Source organism: Tachypleus tridentatus, chromosome 3 (assembly GCF_004210375.1).
Source record: "Tachypleus tridentatus isolate NWPU-2018 chromosome 3, ASM421037v1, whole genome shotgun sequence".
NCBI lineage: Eukaryota > Metazoa > Arthropoda > Merostomata > Xiphosura > Limulidae > Tachypleus > Tachypleus tridentatus.
The window spans coordinates 115,241,674-115,261,635 of NC_134827.1; the positions used below are offsets into that span (position 1 = coordinate 115,241,674).

Sequence of the window (19,962 nt, forward strand, 5' to 3'; positions counted from 1 at the left end):
AATGTTGGCCTCACAGTAACTCAATGTTGTTGTTAATGTTTATAGAAGTGTTTGTCTTACTGTATGTTGATGTTGTTCCTCATGTTTATAGAAATGTTGGCCTCATAGTAACTCAGTGTTGTTTTTAATGTTTATAGAATTGTTTGTCTCAAAGTATGTTGATGTTGTTCCCCATGTTTATAGAAATGTTGGCCTCACAGTAACTCAATGTTGTTGTTAATGTTTATAGAAGTGTTTGTCTTACTGTATGTTGATGTTGTTCCTCATGTTTATAGAAATGTTGGCCTCACAGTAACTCAATGTTGTTGTTAATGTTTATAGAAGTGTTTGTCTTACTGTATGTTTATGTTGTTCCTCATGTTTATAGAAATGTTGGCCTCACAGTAACTCAATGTTGTTGTTAATGTTTATAGAAGTGTTTGTCTTACTGTATGTTTATGTTGTTCCTCATGTTTATAGAAATGTTGGCCTCACAGTAACTCAATGTTGTTGTTAATGTTTATAGAAGTGTTTGTCTTACTGTATGTTGATGTTGTTCCTCATGTTTATAGAAATGTTGGCCTCACAGTAACTCAATGTTGTTGTTAATGTTTATAGAAGTGTTTGTCTTACTGTATGTTTATGTTGTTCCTCATGTTTATAGAAATGTTGGCCTCACAGTAACTCAATGTTGTTGTTAATGTTTATAGAAGTGTTTGTCTTACTGTATGTTTATGTTGTTCCTCATGTTTATAGAAATGTTGGCCTCACAGTAACTCAATGTTGTTGTTAATGTTTATAGAAGTGTTTGTCTTACTGTATGTTTATGTTGTTCCTCATGTTTATAGAAATGTTGGCCTCTCAGTAACTCAATGTTGTTGTTAATGTTTATAGAAGTGTTTGTCTTACTGTATGTTTATGTTGTTCCTCATGTTTATAGAAATGTTGGCCTCACAGTAACTCAATGTTGTTGTTAATGTTTATAGAAGTGTTTGTCTTACTGTATGTTTATGTTGTTCCTCATGTTTATAGAAATGTTGGCCTCACAGTAACTCAATGTTGTTGTTAATGTTTATAGAAGTGTTTGTCTTACTGTATGTTTATGTTGTTCCTCATGTTTATAGAAATGTTGGCCTCACAGTAACTCAATGTTGTTGTTAATGTTTATAGAAGTGTTTGTCTTACTGTATGTTTATGTTGTTCCTCATGTTTATAGAAATGTTGGCCTCACAGTAACTCAATGTTGTTGTTAATGTTTATAGAAGTGTTTGTCTTACTGTATGTTTATGTTGTTCCTCATGTTTATAGAAATGTTGGCCTCACAGTAACTCAATGTTGTTGTTAATGTTTATAGAAGTGTTTGTCTTACTGTATGTTTATGTTGTTCCTCATGTTTATAGAAATGTTGGCCTCACAGTAACTCAATGTTGTTGTTAATGTTTATAGAAGTGTTTGTCTTACTGTATGTTTATGTTGTTCCTCATGTTTATAGAAATGTTGGCCTCACAGTAACTCAATGTTGTTGTTAATGTTTATAGAAGTGTTTGTCTTACTGTATGTTGATGTTGTTCCTCATGTTTATAGAAATGTTGGCCTCACAGTAACTCAATGTTGTTGTTAATGTTTATAGAAGTGTTTGTCTTACTGTATGTTTATGTTGTTCCTCATGTTTATAGAAATGTTGGCCTCACAGTAACTCAATGTTGTTGTTAATGTTTATAGAAGTGTTTGTCTTACTGTATGTTTATGTTGTTCCTCATGTTTATAGAAATGTTGGCCTCACAGTAACTCAATGTTGTTGTTAATGTTTATAGAAGTGTTTGTCTTACTGTATGTTGATGTTGTTCCTCATGTTTATAGAAATGTTGGCCTCACAGTAACTCAATGTTGTTGTTAATGTTTATAGAAGTGTTTGTCTTACTGTTTGTTTATGTTGTTTCTCATGTTTATAGAAATGTTGGCCTCACAGTAACTCAATGTTGTTGTTAATGTTTATAGAAATGTTGGCCTCACAGTAACTCAATGTTGTTGTTAATGTTTATAGAAGTGTTTGTCTTACTGTATGTTGATGTTGTTCCTCATGTTTATAGAAATGTTGGCCTCATAGTAACTCAGTGTTGTTTTTAATGTTTATAGAATTGTTTGTCTCAAAGTATGTTGATGTTGTTCCCCATGTTTATAGAAATGTTGGCCTCACAGTAACTCAATGTTGTTATTAATGTTTATAGAAGTGTTTGTCTTACTGTATGTTTATGTTGTTCCTCATGTTTATAGAAATGTTGGCCTCACAGTAACTCAATGTTGTTGTTAATGTTTATAGAAGTGTTTGTCTTACTGTGTGTTGATGTTGTTCCTCATGTTTATAGAAATGTTGGCCTCACAGTAACTCAATGTTGTTGTTAATGTTTATAGAAGTGTTTGTCTTACTGTATGTTGATGTTGTTCGCAGTGGATTGTTGGTTCTTTAGACTTACCTCCGCGTAGATTGGGAATTATACTAATATATTACTAGTTATACATATTGACTGATTTTAAAGTTAGAAGAACACGGATTAACCCTTCACAGTTCACAGACTTTCACTATTTGTAATTTATAATAGATATATATTACATATGCAGTATATAATTTTCTATTTCTTGCTATGAAACTGATTTTATTGGATGCGTCGTGGTGGTAGTTGTCATGGTGATAAACTGACCTTTGGTATATTATTTTTACATGATCTACGTTTTCCTCGAGGTCATGGATGATTCGTGGAACTCGAGAGTTCTGGAATTCGGGGCCATAAACGTCACTGGTTTCAGAATGGTGCAGCCCAATGGACTGGAATATCGAAAACTTCTGTTGAAATGGCAAAAGAAGGAACCGTTAGGAAAAACTTCAGTTACATTTCTGTAAGTAAAAAAACAGAAATGGATACACTGTACTGTAACTGGGTACATCTCTGTAAGTAGAAACACAGAGATGGATACCCTGTATTATAACTAGTTACATCTCTTTAAGTAGTAACACAGAGATGGATACCCTGTATTATAACTAGTTACACCTCTTTAAGTAGTAACACAGAGATGGATACTCTGTATTATAACTAGTTACATCTGTGTAAGTAGAAACACAGAGATGGATACACTGCATTATAAGTAGTTACATCTCTTTAAGGTGAAACACAGAGATGGATACCCTGTATTATAATTAGTTACATCTCTGTAAGTAAAAACACAGAGATGGATACCCTGTACTGTAATATCAGTATAATTTATATAATTGGAACGTATCCTAATGTAACAAATGTGTACATATGTTATATAGTATAGTTCTATTGTTGAATTCCACAGTAACAAATGTGTACATATATTATATAGTGTAGTTCTATTGTTGAATTCTACAGTAACAAATGTGTACATATATTATATAGTGTAATTCTATTGTTGAATTCCACAGTAACAAATGTGTACATATATTATATAGTGTAGTTCTATTGTTGAATCCCAGAGTAACGAATGTGTACATATATTATATAGTGTAATTCTATTGTTGAATTCTACAGTAACAAATGTGTACATATATTATATAGTGTAGTTCTATTGTTTAATTCTACAGCAACAAATGTGTACATATGTTATATAGTGTAATTCTATTGTTGAATCCCACAGTAACAAATGTGTACAGATATTATATAGTGTAGTTCTACTGTTGAATCCCACAGTAACAAATGTGTACAGATATTATACAGTGTAGTTCTATTGTTGAATACATATAGTTAGATTCCTGAATCCTTCCATAAATTTAAAATTATTTAAACATGAACTCATCACACTAGAGAACTACTGAAAGCTAACATTTATATTGTTTGTGATGCTTCCTACTGTCGTTAGACTGAGATCGCACTTGTCTACGATGGAGTGAAAGTCATTCTCAGTACGTTCGACCGGCTGCTTGCTGCTAACCCCGATCTCTTCAGGAACAACTTTAGACGGGGTAAAGTTTATAACAACGGTACGAAGGGTATTATTTGTAATAGAGCTCCCCTCATTCCGTGGGAACATGGAAAACGTATCTTCGAGCAATTGAAAAAGGTAACACAGAAAAAATATTATTTTATTATATAGCTGGTAATTATCCCTTCGTAGTAAAAATATTATTTTATTTTATAGCTGGTAATTATCCCTTCGTAGTAAAAATATTATTTTATTATATAGCTGGTAATTATCCCTTCGTAGTAAAAATATTATTTTATTATATAGCTGGTAATTATCCCTTCGTAGAAAAAATATTATTTTATTATATAGCTGGTAATTATCCCTTCGTAGTAAAAATATTATTTTATTATATAGCTAGTAATTATCCCTTCGTAGTAAAAATATTATTTTATTATATAGCTAGTAATTAACCCTTCGTAGTAAAAATATTATTTTATTATATAGCTAGTAATTAATCCTTCGTAGTAAAAATATTTTATTATATAGCTAATAATTAACCCTTCGTAGTAAAAATATTATTTTATTATATAGCTAGTAATTAATCCTTCGTAGTAAAAATATTTTATTATATAGCTAATAATAATTAACCCTTCGTAGTAAAAATATTATTTTATTATATAGCTAGTAATTATCCCTTCGTAGTAAAAATATTATTTTATTATATAGCTAGTAATTAACCCTTCGTAATAAAAATATTATTTTGTTATTTAGCTGGTAATTAACCCTTCGTAGTTAAAATATTATTTTATTATATAGTTAGTAATTAACCCTTCGTAGTAAAAATATTATTTTGTTATATAGCTAGTAATTAACCCTTCGTAGTAAAAATATTATTTTATTATATAGCTAGTAATTAACTCTTCGTAGTAAAAATATTATTTTATTATATAGCTAGTAATTAACCCTTCGTAGTAAAAATATTATTTTATTATATAGCTAGTAATTAACCCTTCGTAGTAAAAATATTATTTTTATGTCGAAGAAACGTCAGCTGAGAAACATTCATTACCATCTGTCGTTAACAGGTTTGAACTTAAAGTAAAATAATTGTTTAATGGATATATACCGAACAAATTGGTTTCTTAGTGTACCTCTGGCACTGTTAGAAAGTTGATACTCAATTAGCTTATTAAATATTATAAATCTGACAATACAATGTTTCCGTTAGATGGAAGAACATACTATAATTTACAACATAAACATTTGATTTTCGTGGCCCTATTGTGAGTTAGATGGACGAATTTAGATGATTGTAACAGTAATAACGTTATTGACGAATTTAGATGATTGTAACAGTAATAACGTTATTGACGAATTTAGGAAGGTGATTGTAACAGTAATAACGTTCTCCCATATCAAACAAGTAATATCGTTTAAAAAAAACACATTAGCTCACTACCAACGTTTATAAAAAATCATAGAGAAACATTACTTTATTACTGACATCTTAGGATATCATAGAGAAACATTAGTTCATTATTGACTAAGACGGATATCATAGAGAAACATTAGTTCATTATTGACGTCTTAGGAAAGTATAAACAAATATTAGTGCACTATTGAGGTTTTAAGAAATCATGAACAAACATTACTTCACTATTCACGTCTTAGTAAATCATAGACGAACATTAGTACACTGTTGAGGTCTTAAGAAAGCGTGGACAGACATTAGTTCACTATTGACGTCTTAAGAAATCTTAGACGAACATTAGCCCTCTGTTGGATATATTAGAAAACATAATAAAACCTGGTACATTGTATTAACATGTTCAGTTCCTTGATTGATGGTAAGTAAACATCACTAATATTCAACAATTCCCTGCTGGTAGTTTTGTATAAAGGTTTCTTTGTCAGCTGATTCGTTTAGAAAGCGAGGTCTTCACGAGTCACTCTTCTAATTTCTCACTAGAGGGTCTTACCAGCCTTAGTATAAAATCTCTGTCTTAACGTCATGGTCCGCTCTCTAAAGCAATTTGTGGCATTTATAAACGTTGATGTTTTTTAAATCCGGTTAGACATTAATATCCAAACATTATCTACCTAGTCTATCACGAGTAGAGAATGATATTGAAACTGCGAGGCTTAAGGTAATGTGTGAAATGTTTTAACACATTACCGTAAGCCTCGTAATTTCAAAATTATATGTGAAATGTTTTAACTTTGTAAGAAGGAGCTCACATAACTTATCGTTTGATAGTACATTTTATTAGACTGCCGTGTATAAAGTTCCTAATAAAAGCGTTTATAATATATTCACGTACATTTGGACTTTGAGCAATAGATAAGGCAATTTCATTCATGTTGTTTCGTACAAAGAAAGCGAGTTTAACGACGCCCCAAGTATCAAAACATTTTCTAGCGGTAATGAGGCCCGAATAATCCGGCCTGGTCACATGGTTTCACGTTATAAATATATTCACGAAAAATAAACACTATACACGTTCTGAAAACAGTATCAAAGAATAAGCCAACCTTTAACTGAAACTTTCAAAAATATCTAAGAACAACGACAGTACACCCTACTATTTTAATATAAATATAAGACAAAGTCTTACTAATTCAGTATATAGACAGTAGGGCACTAAAATACACAGACTGTGGTAGTTACATCTGAACTTTATCAACGGTGGACATATTAAGTTATAAATCCTACAGAATAGTGGATGTAATATTACTGGTGGACATACTGAGTTGTACATGGTGTAGAATAGTGGATGTAATATTACTGGTGGACATACTGAGTTATACATGGTGTAGAATGGTGGATGTAATATTACTGGTGGACATACTAAGTTATACATCCAGTAGAATGGTGGATGTAATATTACTGGTGGACATACTAAGTTATACATCCAGTAAAATGATGGATGTAATATTACTGGTGGACATACTAAGTTATACATCCAGTAGAATGGTGGATGTAATATTACTGGTGGACATACTAAGTTATACATCCAGTAGAATGGTGGATGTAATATTACTGGTGGACATACTAAGTTATACATCCAGTAAAATGATGGATGTAATATTACTGGTGGACATACTAAGTTATACATCCAGTAGAATGATGGATGTAGTATTACTGGTGGACATACTAAGTTATACATCCAGTAGAATGGTGGATGTAATATTACTGGTGGACATACTAAGTTATACATCCAGTAAAATTATGGATGTAATATTACTGGTGGACATACTAAGTTATACATCCAGTAGAATGGTGGATGTAATATTACTGGTGGACATACTAAGTTATACATCCAGTAGAATGGTGGATGTAATATTACTGGTGGACATACTAAGTTATACATCCAGTAAAATGATGGATGTAATATTACTGGTGGACATACTAAGTTATACATCCAGTAGAATGATGGATGTAATATTACTGGTGGACATACTAAGTTATACATCCAGTAGAATGGTGGATGTAATATTACTGGTGGACATACTGAGTTATACATGGTGTAGAATGGTGGATGTAATATTACTGGTGGACATACTGAGTTATACATCCAGTAAAATGATGGATGTAATATTACTGGTGGACATACTAAGTTATACATCCAGTAAAATTATGGATGTAATATTACTGGTGGACATACTAAGTTATACATCCAGTAGAATGGTGGATGTAATATTACTGGTGGACATACTAAGTTATACATCCAGTAAAATGATGGATGTAATACTACTGGTGGACATACTGAGTTATACATCCAGTAAAATGATGGATGTAATATTACTGGTGGACATACTAAGTTATACATCCAGTAGAATGGTGGATGTAATATTACTGGTGGACATACTAAGTTATACATCCAGTAAAATGATGGATGTAATATTACTGGTGGACATACTAAGTTATACATCCAGTAAAATGATGGATGTAATATTACTGGTGGACATACTAAGTTATACATCCAGTAGAATGGTGGATGTAATACTACTGGTGGACATACTAAGTTATACATGGTGTAGAATGGTGGATGTAATATTACTGGTGGACATACTAAGTTATACATGGTGTAGAATGGTGGATGTAATATTACTGGTGGACATACTAAGTTATACATCCAGTAAAATGGTGGATGTAATATTACTGGTGGACATACTAAGTCATACATCCAGTAAAATGATGGATGTAATAATCCTGGTGGACATACTAAGTTATACATCCAGTAAAATGATGGATGTAATATTACTGGTGGACATACTAAGTTATACATGGTGTAGAATGGTGGATGTAATATTACTGGTGGACATACTAAGTTATACATCCAGTAGAATGGTGGATGTAATATTACTGGTGCACATACTAAGTTATACATCCAGTAAAATGGTGGATGTAATATTACTGGTGGACATACTAAGTTATACATCCAGTAGAATGGTGGATGTAATATTACTGGTGGACATACTAAGTTATACATCCAGTAAAATTATGGATGTAATATTACTGGTGGACATACTAAGTTATACATCCAGTAGAATGGTGGATGTAATATTACTGGTGGACATACTAAGTTATACATCCAGTAGAATGGTGGATGTAATATTACTGGTGGACATACTGAGTTATACATGGTGTAGAATGGTGGATGTAATATTACTGGTGGACATACTGAGTTATACATCCAGTAAAATGATGGATGTAATATTACTGGTGGACATACTAAGTTATACATCCAGTAAAATTATGGATGTAATATTACTGGTGGACATACTAAGTTATACATCCAGTAAAATGATGGATGTAATACTACTGGTAAACATACTGAGTTATACATCCAGTAAAATGATGGATGTAATATTACTGGTGGACATACTAAGTTATACATCCAGTAAAATGATGGATGTAGTATTACTGGTGGACATACTAAGTTATACATCCAGTAGAATGGTGGATGTAATATTACTGGTGGACATACTAAGTTATACATCCAGTAAAATTATGGATGTAATATTACTGGTGGACATACTAAGTTATACATCCAGTAGAATGGTGGATGTAATATTACTGGTGGACATACTAAGTTATACATCCAGTAGAATGGTGGATGTAATATTACTGGTGGACATACTAAGTTATACATCCAGTAAAATGATGGATGTAATATTACTGGTGGACATACTAAGTTATACATCCAGTAAAATGATGGATGTAGTATTACTGGTGGACATACTAAGTTATACATCCAGTAGAATGGTGGATGTAATATTACTGGTGGACATACTAAGTTATACATCCAGTAAAATTATGGATGTAATATTACTGGTGGACATACTAAGTTATACATCCAGTAGAATGGTGGATGTAATATTACTGGTGGACATACTAAGTTATACATCCAGTAGAATGGTGGATGTAATATTACTGGTGGACATACTGAGTTATACATGGTGTAGAATGGTGGATGTAATATTACTGGTGGACATACTGAGTTATACATCCAGTAAAATGATGGATGTAATATTACTGGTGGACATACTAAGTTATACATCCAGTAAAATGATGGATGTAATATTACTGGTGGACATACTAAGTCATACATCCAGTAGAATGGTGGATGTAATATTACTGGTGGACATACTAAGTTATACATCCAGTAAAATGATGGATGTAATACTACTGGTGGACATACTGAGTTATACATCCAGTAAAATGATGGATGTAATATTACTGGTGGACATACTAAGTTATACATCCAGTAGAATGGTGGATGTAATATTACTGGTGGACATACTAAGTTATACATCCAGTAAAATGATGGATGTAATATTACTGGTGGACATACTAAGTTATACATCCAGTAAAATGATGGATGTAATATTACTGGTGGACATACTAAGTTATACATCCAGTAGAATGGTGGATGTAATACTACTGGTGGACATACTAAGTTATACATGGTGTAGAATGGTGGATGTAATATTACTGGTGGACACACTAAGTTATACATGGTGTAGAATGGTGGATGTAATATTACTGGTGGACATACTAAGTTATACATCCAGTAAAATGGTGGATGTAATATTACTGGTGGACATACTAAGTCATACATCCAGTAAAATGATGGATGTAATAATCCTGGTGGACATACTAAGTTATACATCCAGTAAAATGATGGATGTAATATTACTGGTGGACATACTAAGTTATACATGGTGTAGAATGGTGGATGTAATATTACTGGTGGACATACTAAGTTATACATCCAGTAGAATGGTGGATGTAATATTACTGGTGCACATACTAAGTTATACATCCAGTAAAATGGTGGATGTAATATTACTGGTGGACATACTAAGTTATACATCCAGTAGAATGGTGGATGTAATATTACTGGTGGACATACTAAGTTATACATCCAGTAAAATTATGGATGTAATATTACTGGTGGACATACTAAGTTATACATCCAGTAGAATGGTGGATGTAATATTACTGGTGGACATACTAAGTTATACATCCAGTAGAATGGTGGATGTAATATTACTGGTGGACATACTGAGTTATACATGGTGTAGAATGGTGGATGTAATATTACTGGTGGACATACTGAGTTATACATCCAGTAAAATGATGGATGTAATATTACTGGTGGACATACTAAGTTATACATCCAGTAAAATTATGGATGTAATATTACTGGTGGACATACTAAGTTATACATCCAGTAAAATGATGGATGTAATACTACTGGTAAACATACTGAGTTATACATCCAGTAAAATGATGGATGTAATATTACTGGTGGACATACTAAGTTATACATCCAGTAGAATGGTGGATGTAATATTACTGGTGGACATACTAAGTTATTCATCCAGTAAAATGATGGATGTAATATTACTGGTGGACATACTAAGTTATACATCCAGTAAAATGATGGATGTAATATTACTGGTGGACATACTAAGTTATACATCCAGTAGAATGGTGGATGTAATGCTACTGGTGGACATACTAAGTTATACATGGTGTAGAATGGTGGATGTAATATTACTGGTGGACATACTAAGTTATACATCCAGTAGAATGGTGGATGTAATATTACTGGTGGACATACTGAGTTATACATGGTGTAGAATGGTGGATGTAATATTACTGGTGGACATACTAAGTTATACATGGTGTAGAATGGTGGATGTAATATTACTGGTGGACATACTAAGTTATACATCCAGTAGAATGGTGGATGTAATATTACTGGTGGACATACTAAGTTATACATCCAGTAAAATGATGGATGTAATATTACTGGTGGACATACTAAGTTATACATGGTGTAGAATGGTGGATGTAATATTACTGGTGGACATACTAAGTTATACATCCAGTAGAATGGTGGATGTAATATTACTGGTGCACATACTAAGTTATACATCCAGTAAAATGGTGGATGTAATATTACTGGTGGACATACTGAGTTATACATGGTGTAGAATGGTGGATGTAATATTACTGGTGGACATACTAAGTTATACATCCAGTAGAATGGTGGATGTAATATTACTGGTGGACATACTAAGTTATACATGGTATAGAATGGTGGATGTAATATTACTGGTGGACATACTGAGTTATACATCCAGTAAAATGATGGATGTAATATTACTGGTCGACAATCTTAGTTATACATCTTGTCCCAAGATCACATCCTTCGACTGCTTGTGGTGCTAGATACTGCTGAACTAGTGATCGTAGTCTGATAAGTGAGCGACCAGCAGTAATGAAGAAAGTGTATAATGATTTTATATAAATGATTGAAATACAGTATTTTAAAATGAATAATTTGTGGTATACGTTAACAGTGAGTTCACCTTATAATCTGTAAAACATTATGTATTGAAATGTATCTTCAAGTGTTTTAGTGTATGCTTTACACATTTTTTATACCGACAATTGTGTTATTTAGACGAACTGAGTGAAGTTAACTTTAAAGTGAAAACTCTAATTAAATGTTTAGAGAAACAATGAAATACGTAAGAAGAAATAACTTTTTGTAACGTTACGTATTTGTGTTCTTATTCAATTTTACAGACGAAAATAGTAGGCCTAACTGGAAATATTACATTTGATGACACAGGATCTAGAACTAATTTCACAGTTGATATTGTGGAGATGACAGTTAACAGTGAGATGACCAAGGTATGTTCATTTAAGGTATTGTGTTTTGTTGTAAAATAGAAAATCAACCATCACATGACTGAGGATATAAAGTAGAACATCAACCATCACATGACTGAGAAAATAAAATAAACATCAACCATCCACATGACTGGGGAGATAAAATAGAACATCAACCATCCATATGACTAAGGAGATAAAAATAGAACATCAACCATCACATGACTGAGGAAATAAAATAGAACATCAACCATCCACATGACTGAGGAGATAAAAATAGAACATCAACCATTCACATGACTGAGGAGATAAAAATAGAACATCAACCATCACATGACTGAAGAAATAAAATAGAACATCAATCATCCACATGACTGGGGAGATAAAATAGAACATCAACCATCCACATGACTGAGATAAAAATAGAACATCAACCATCACATGACTGAGGAAATAAAATAGAACATCAACCATCCACATGACTGAGGAGATAAAATAGAACATCAACCATCACATGACTGAGGAGATAAAATAGAACATCAACCATCCACATGACTGGGGAGATAAAATAGAACATCAACCATCACATGACTGAGGAGATTGTTTCAGAAGTTCTTGCAGCTCATTCTATAACAAAATTAAGAAAATGTTGTTGTAATTACGATTTTTTGAAGTTGAATAATTTAAATTATGTATTTTATGTTGCTGGTTAGGACTGAACTTTAGTATAGAACTTGGACACAGGTCAGACATATTTAAACAAAAGACTGGAGGTACATCTGTGTTGGTTGTCGTGGTAATAAGGAATGTATTTATATTTAATAACCACACTGGTCAATATAAAATGTAGCTAAGCTATTTATCTAAACTGGTTGTCATTGTAGTGAAATTTGTATTATTTCTACCATAGTTTCTGAAATAGATTACTATTGCTAATATACAGCCATAGGACAGTTACCATGGTCTTTGTGTTGTTACTACACCATACCAATAGATTCCATGGTTCCTAAGACTATTTTTCTCATACTTAGCAGAAGCTAAAATTATCGTTCTTTAGACAGTAACTATGTAACTTCCAGTATTCTGTACTTGTTACATTTACTGCATATCAGAGGGTTAGATATTACGACTTGTATGTGTCTTACAGTTCAACTACCAAGTTTTAAACAACATGTCTATATTTAGTTTACACTCTTAAGTTTCTGATACCAACTGTTCGATATTAACCATTAAGTTTATGATGAAAGCTGATAGCGTTAAATCATAAGTTTCTGATACCAGTTGTTGGAATTAATTATTAACTTTATTGTATCACCTATTAGCATTAACCATTAAGTTCTGGATATCATCTGCTGGACGTTAAGCCTTTAGTTTAGTGTATCACCTATTAGCATTAACCATTAAGTTCTGGATATCATCTGTTGGACGTTAAGCCTTTAGTTTAGTGTATCACCTATTAGCATTAACCATTAAGTTCTGAATATTATCTGTTGGACGTTAAGCCTTTAGTTTAGTGTATCACCTATTAGCATTAACCATTAAGTTCTGGATATCATCTGTTGGACGTTAAGCCTTTAGTTTAGTGTATCACCTATTAGCATTAACCATTAAGTTCTGGATATCATCTGCTGGACGTTAAGCCTTTAGTTTATTGTATCACCTATTAGCATTAACCATTAAGTTCTGGATATCATCTGCTGGACGTTAAGCCTTTAGTTTAGTGTATCACCTATTAGCATTAACCATTAAGTTCTGGATATCATCTGTTGGACGTTAAGCCTTTAGTTTAGTGTATCACCTATTAGCATTAACCATTAAGTTCTGGATATCATCTGCTGGACGTTAAGCCTTTAGTTTAGTGTATCACCTATTAGCATTAACCATTAAGTTCTGGATATCATCTGTTGGACGTTAAGCCTTTAGTTTAGTGTATCACCTATTAGCATTAACCATTAAGTTCTGAATATTATCTGTTGGACGTTAAGCCTTTAGTTTAGTGTATCACCTATTAGCATTTACCATTAAGTTCTGGATATCATCTGTTGGACGTTAAGCCTTTAGTTTAGTGTATCACCTATTAGCATTAACCATTAAGTTCTGGATATCATCTGCTGGACGTTAAGCCTTTAGTTTATTGTATCACCTATTAGCATTAACCATTAAGTTCTGGATATCATCTGCTGGACGTTAAGCCTTTAGTTTAGTGTATCACCTATTAGCATTAACCATTAAGTTCTGGATATCATCTGTTGGACGTTAAGCCTTTAGTTTAGTGTATCACCTATTAGCATTAACCATTAAGTTCTGGATATCATTTGCTGGACGTTAAGCCTTTAGTTTAGTGTATCACCTATTAGCATTAACCATTGAGTTCTGGATATCATCTGTTGGACGTTAAGCCTTTAGTTTAGTGTATCACCTATTAGCATTAACCATTAAGTTCTGAATATTATCTGTTGGACGTTAAGCCTTTAGTTTATTGTATCACCTATTAGCATTAACCATTAAGTTCTGGATATCAACTGTTGGAGATTAACCTTTAAGTTTCTGACGCCACCTGTTGGACACTCTTCACAGATAGCAGAGTGGCGAGATACACACGGTCTGAGGCTGTGTTCACCTGTCTACCGGAGGGTAAAACAAGACACAGGATTTGAAAACAAGACCTACATAGTGACAAGTATCTTGGTAAGGGAAATTTTCTACACGTTTAATATCAGTTATAACATACAGCGTATAAATACCTGTATGTAGTTTTTCAGTTACTACATATTTAGTATCAGTTACTATATCATTTATCATAAACTAATACATGTCCAGTACGAGTTACTATATCACTTATCATAAACTAATACATGTCCAGTAACACTTACTATATCATAAACTAAAACATGTTCAGTAACACTTACTATATCATAAACTAAAACATGTTGAGTATCACTTACTAAATCACTTATCATAAACTCATTTCTTTAGTATCAGTTACTACATCACATATAAACAAATACATGTTCAGTAACAGTTACTATATCACAAACTAATTCATGTCCAGAAAGTTATTATATCACTTATGATAAATTAATAAATGATCAGTATCAAATATCATGTTCTTAGTATTACTTATCATATATAAAATAATATCTATTATTATCTCTGCAAGTTACCACTGCATTGAACAGTTTAACACTGTGTTTTAATACAAGTTACAACTGTATGGAACAGTCTAACATAAGTTACCGCAGTATGGAACAGTTTAAAACTAGATACCATATTATTGCATAGTTTGAGAACAGTTACCACTGTATGGAAAAGTTTAACAGTGTGGTATAATACCAGTTACCAATGTATGGAACAGTCTAACACTGTGGATCAATACCAGTTACTACTGTATTCAAGTTTAACACTGTGCTTTAATACCAGTTACCACTCTATGCAACAGTTTAACACTGTGCTTTAATTCCAGTTACCATAGTACGGAACAGAATATCACCGTGATTTAACATCCGTTATTGCACTATGGAACAGTTTAACACCGTGATTTAATACCAATTATAACAGTATAGAACAGTTTAACACTGTGGTTCAATACCAGCTACCACTGTGTTGAACACTTTAACACTGTGGTTTAATATCATTTACCTCTGTATGGAACAGTTTAACACTGTGGTTTAATACCAGTTACCACTGTATGGAACAGTTCAACACTGTGGTTAAATACCAATTACAACTTTAATGAAAGTTTGGACACTGTGGTTAAATACCAGTTACAACTGTAATGAACGTTTGGACACTGTGGTTTAGCATCAATTACCACTGTATGGAAGAGTTTAACACTGTGATTTAATACAGTTACTACTGTATGGAACAGTTTAACACTGTGGGTTAATTATAGTTCCCATAGTATGGAACAGTTTAGCACCATATTTAACACCCGTTACTAAAGTATGGAACAGTGGAACACTGTGATTCAATACCAATTATAACACTATAGAACAGTTTAACATCATGGCTTAATAGCAGTTACCACAGGCTTGAACAGTTTAATACCAGTTACCACTGTAAGGAACACTTTAACACGGTGTTTTGATAACAGTTACTACCGTACAGAAGAATTTAACACTGGTTTAATCCCAATTAAAACTGTACTGAACAGTTTTATAATGTGGTTTAATACCAGTTGCCTCTGTATGGAACACTTTAAAACTGTGGTTTAATTCCTGTTACTACTACACTGAACGGCTTAAAACTGTGGTGTAATACCAGTTACCACTGTATGGAAGAGTTTAACACCAGTTACCACAGTATGGAACAATTTAACTGTGGACTAATGACACTGATAACAGTATAGAAGAGTTCAACACAATGGTTTAATACCAGTTACCACAGTATAGAACAGTGTAATGCCGTGGTTAAAAACTAGTTTTCACTGTATGGAACAGTTTAGCATCATGATTTAACACCAGTTACCACAGTATGGAACACTTTAACACCGTGGTTTAACACCAGTTACCATTATTATGGAACAGTTTAACACCGTGGTTTAACACCAGTTATCACAGTATAAAACAGTTTAACATCGTGTTTTAACACCAGTTACTATGGAACAGTTTAACACCGTGGTTTAACACTAGTTACCACTATATGGAACAGTTTAACACCGTAAGTTAACACCAGTTACCATTATATGGAACAGTTTAACACCGTGGTTTAACACTAGTTACCACAGTATGGAACAGTTTAACACCGTGGTTTAACACCAGTTACTATCGAATAGTTTAACACCGTGGTTTAACACCAGTTACTATCAAATACTTTCACACCGTGGTTTAACACCAGTTACCACATTATATCTTTGACAATTATATGTACTCGTTCCTTATCGATTACAACATTTTAACTTATTTCATTCATGACTCAGAGCTAAGGTTGTGTATTTATGAAGTTAGCTTTGGGATTTCACACCCATGGTACACACACCAGAGCCAGATACTGAGTGACAGCTAAAACTAAATTTTATGAAGATATTTAATGTGTTTTACCACAGCCTGGTCTAGTTTAAAACTTTGTTTTCTTCCAGGTGACACCTTAAGTTTAGTCTGTGGTTAAAAAAACACACTACAAACATGCCGACAAGTATAATACACCCTAGATAAGAGATGGTGAATTTAATTTGAATATTTTAAAGAACGTTATAGTCACCATATTTTTATACTTTCCCAAGGATGTAGAAAATTATAGAACAAGTTTCACACGTATTATGGTCATAATTTTATAGCATATAAGAGGTTTAACACTTTTCAGTGGAAAGAAACAATATAATTATGTGTTGGAACAGGAGGAACCTTACCTTATGTACAAGAAGTCAGAACCAGGAGAATATCTGGAAGGAAACGACAGATTTGAAGGATTCTGTAAAGATCTGGCAGAATTGATAGCAAAACACCTGAACTTTGATTATATTCTGAAGCTCGTGAACGACTCGAACTATGGAGGCCAAGATCCAAGCTCTCCTGCTGGTTGGAATGGGATGGTTGGAGAACTTATTCGCAAGGTAGGTCATGACCTCGTCTGCGGGACGATAGGTAAACTATCATAGTTGTGTTAGCTGTTAGATCTAGTCATGTAAGATAAACAGAAAAATACATGATTAAGTCGGCTGTGAGATACAGTCATGTAGGAGAGAAAAATCCATGGTTCTGTCAGCTGTCAGATTTTATCATGTGGGATAAACAGAACAATCCATGGTTGTGTCAGCTGTCAGATTTAATTATGTGGGATAAACAGAACAATCCATGGTTGTGTCAGCTGTCAGATTTAATTATGTGGGATAAACAGAAAAATCCATAATTATGTGAGCTGATAGATCTAATCATGTAAGATAAACAGAAAAACCCATGGTTACGTCAGCTGTGAGATCTAGTCATGTAAGATAAACAGAAAAACCCATAGTTACGTCAGCTGTGAGATCTAGTCATGTAAGATAAACAGAAGAACCCATGGTTACGTCAGCTGTGAGATCTAGTCATGTAAAATAAACAGAAAAACCCATGGTTACGTCAGCTGTGAGATCTAGTCATGTAAGACAAACAGAAAAACCCATGGTTACGTCAGCTGTGAGATCTAGTCATGTAAGATAAACAGAAAAACCCATGGTTACGTCAGCTGTGAGATCTAGTCATGTAGGATAGATAAACAGAAAAATCCATGGTTACGTCAGCTGCGAGATCTAGTCATGTAGGATAGATAAACAGAAAAATCCATGGTTACGTCAGCTGTGAGATCTAGTCATGTAGGATAGATAAAGAGAAAAATCCATGGTTACGTCAGCTGCGAGATCTAGTCATGTAGGATAGATAAACAGAAAAACCCATGGTTACGTCAGCTGCGAGATCTAGTCATGTAAGATAAACAGAAAACCCCATGGTTACGTCAGATGCGAGATCTAGTCATGTAGGATAGATAAACAAATCCATAACTATGTCAGCTGACAGATCTAGTGATGTATCCAGATTTTACTGGTAAGTACATCTGGAATATGATCCTACTTTGTAAAGATCAACTTTGTGTATGTGTGTAATGATCAAAGATCACAAAATAAAAACAATCTCTGTTAACATTGGGGGGGGTCACATTATTTTTTGCTCTATAACGCAGTAAAAATGTTCGGTCTTCAATGAAACCTTGTGGACATGGAACATGGTTATGCCAAAAATAGTCCGTGTCCGTTGATAACAGCGGATATACTGGAGAGCCAAATATGACCAGTCCTTCGTGGCTGATATAAATGCTCTACTGACTGCCCTCTAGTTAGACTTGTACTATCACATTGTGCAGTTGTTTCATGACAGTTCATTTCTTAACGTTCCACTTCTCCTCATGTTTATATCATACATCACGTTTCTTGATATTTGAATGCCCACTGATAACTGGTTTTTTAAAAGAAACAATAAAATAGATTACTATCGTATCATTTGAACTCTACAAATAAATTAGGATAATATTCATATGAAGCAAATCGGTCGTTTATAAAAAGAAAAACGAGTCGCTTTAGCAAAAAACATTTTTTTGTAATTTTTCTGGAATGTTTTCTCTATCAAGACAATAAAAAATCAAAACATTTTCAATATCGAACTGTAGGTGCTAAAAACGCCCTCTGGAAACCGTTATATTTCAGTTCAATATTTTTAAAACATCAGAAAGAAATTCTAAACAATGAGTTTTCTAAAGACGAGTATGTTTTACCTGTTTGCAGCAACTCGTCCTGACAAGATCTGTATATATTGTGTAAATGTTTTACCTGTTTGCAGCAACTCGTCCTGACAAGATCTGTATATATTGTGTAAATGTTTTACCTGTTTGCAGCAACTCGTCCTGACAAGATCTGTATATATTGTGTAAATGTTTTACCTGTTTGCAGCAACTCGTCCTGACAAGATCTGCATATATTGTGTAAATGTTTTGCCTGTTTGCAGCAACTCGTCCTGACAAGATCTGCATATATTGTGTAAATGTTTTACCTGTTTGCAGCAACTCGTCCTGACAAGATCTGCATATATTGTGTAAATGTTTTACCTGTTTGCAGCAACTCGTCCTGACAAGATCTGTATATATTGTGTAAATGTTTTACCTGTTTGCAGCAACTCGTCCTGACAAGATCTGTATATATTGTGTAAATGTTTTACCTGTTTGCAGCAACTCGTCCTGACAAGATCTGTATATATTGTGTAAATGTTTTACCTGTTTGCAGCAACTCGTCCTGACAAGATCTGTATATATTGTGTAAATGTTTTACCTGTTTGCAGCAACTCGTCCTGACAAGATCTGTATATATTGTGTAAATGTTTTACCTGTTTGCAGCAACTCGTCCT

General features: G+C 33.1%; 1 protein-coding gene and 1 long non-coding RNA gene across 5 annotated transcripts in view; one reads left to right on the forward strand and one right to left on the reverse strand.

Annotated features, from left to right (window-relative positions):
- Positions 1-2,553: 2,553 nt before the first annotated feature.
- LOC143247836 (uncharacterized) overlaps positions 2,554-19,962 on the reverse strand; it is a 32,717-nt gene continuing 15,308 nt past the window's right edge. Inside the window, exon 2 of the long non-coding RNA XR_013026723.1 lies at positions 2,554-2,821. This is a non-coding gene — a long non-coding RNA (uncharacterized LOC143247836). The remainder of the gene's footprint in view (positions 2,822-19,962) is intronic.
- LOC143247826 (glutamate receptor 4-like) overlaps positions 2,744-19,962 on the forward strand; it is an 85,971-nt gene continuing 68,752 nt past the window's right edge. For 2 of the 4 annotated variants that reach the window (XM_076496345.1, XM_076496344.1), the window contains exons 1-5: positions 2,744-2,874; positions 3,856-4,056; positions 12,008-12,115; positions 14,672-14,782; positions 17,430-17,645. In XM_076496345.1, coding sequence (XP_076352460.1) covers positions 2,830-2,874; positions 3,856-4,056; positions 12,008-12,115; positions 14,672-14,782; positions 17,430-17,645 — 681 coding nt within the window. In that variant the 5' untranslated portion in view covers positions 2,744-2,829. Of the gene's footprint in view, positions 2,875-3,855; positions 4,057-5,728; positions 5,748-12,007; positions 12,116-14,671; positions 14,783-17,429; positions 17,646-19,962 lie in introns of those variants that run through there. The other 2 variants (XM_076496346.1, XM_076496347.1) reach the window with 2 other exon arrangements.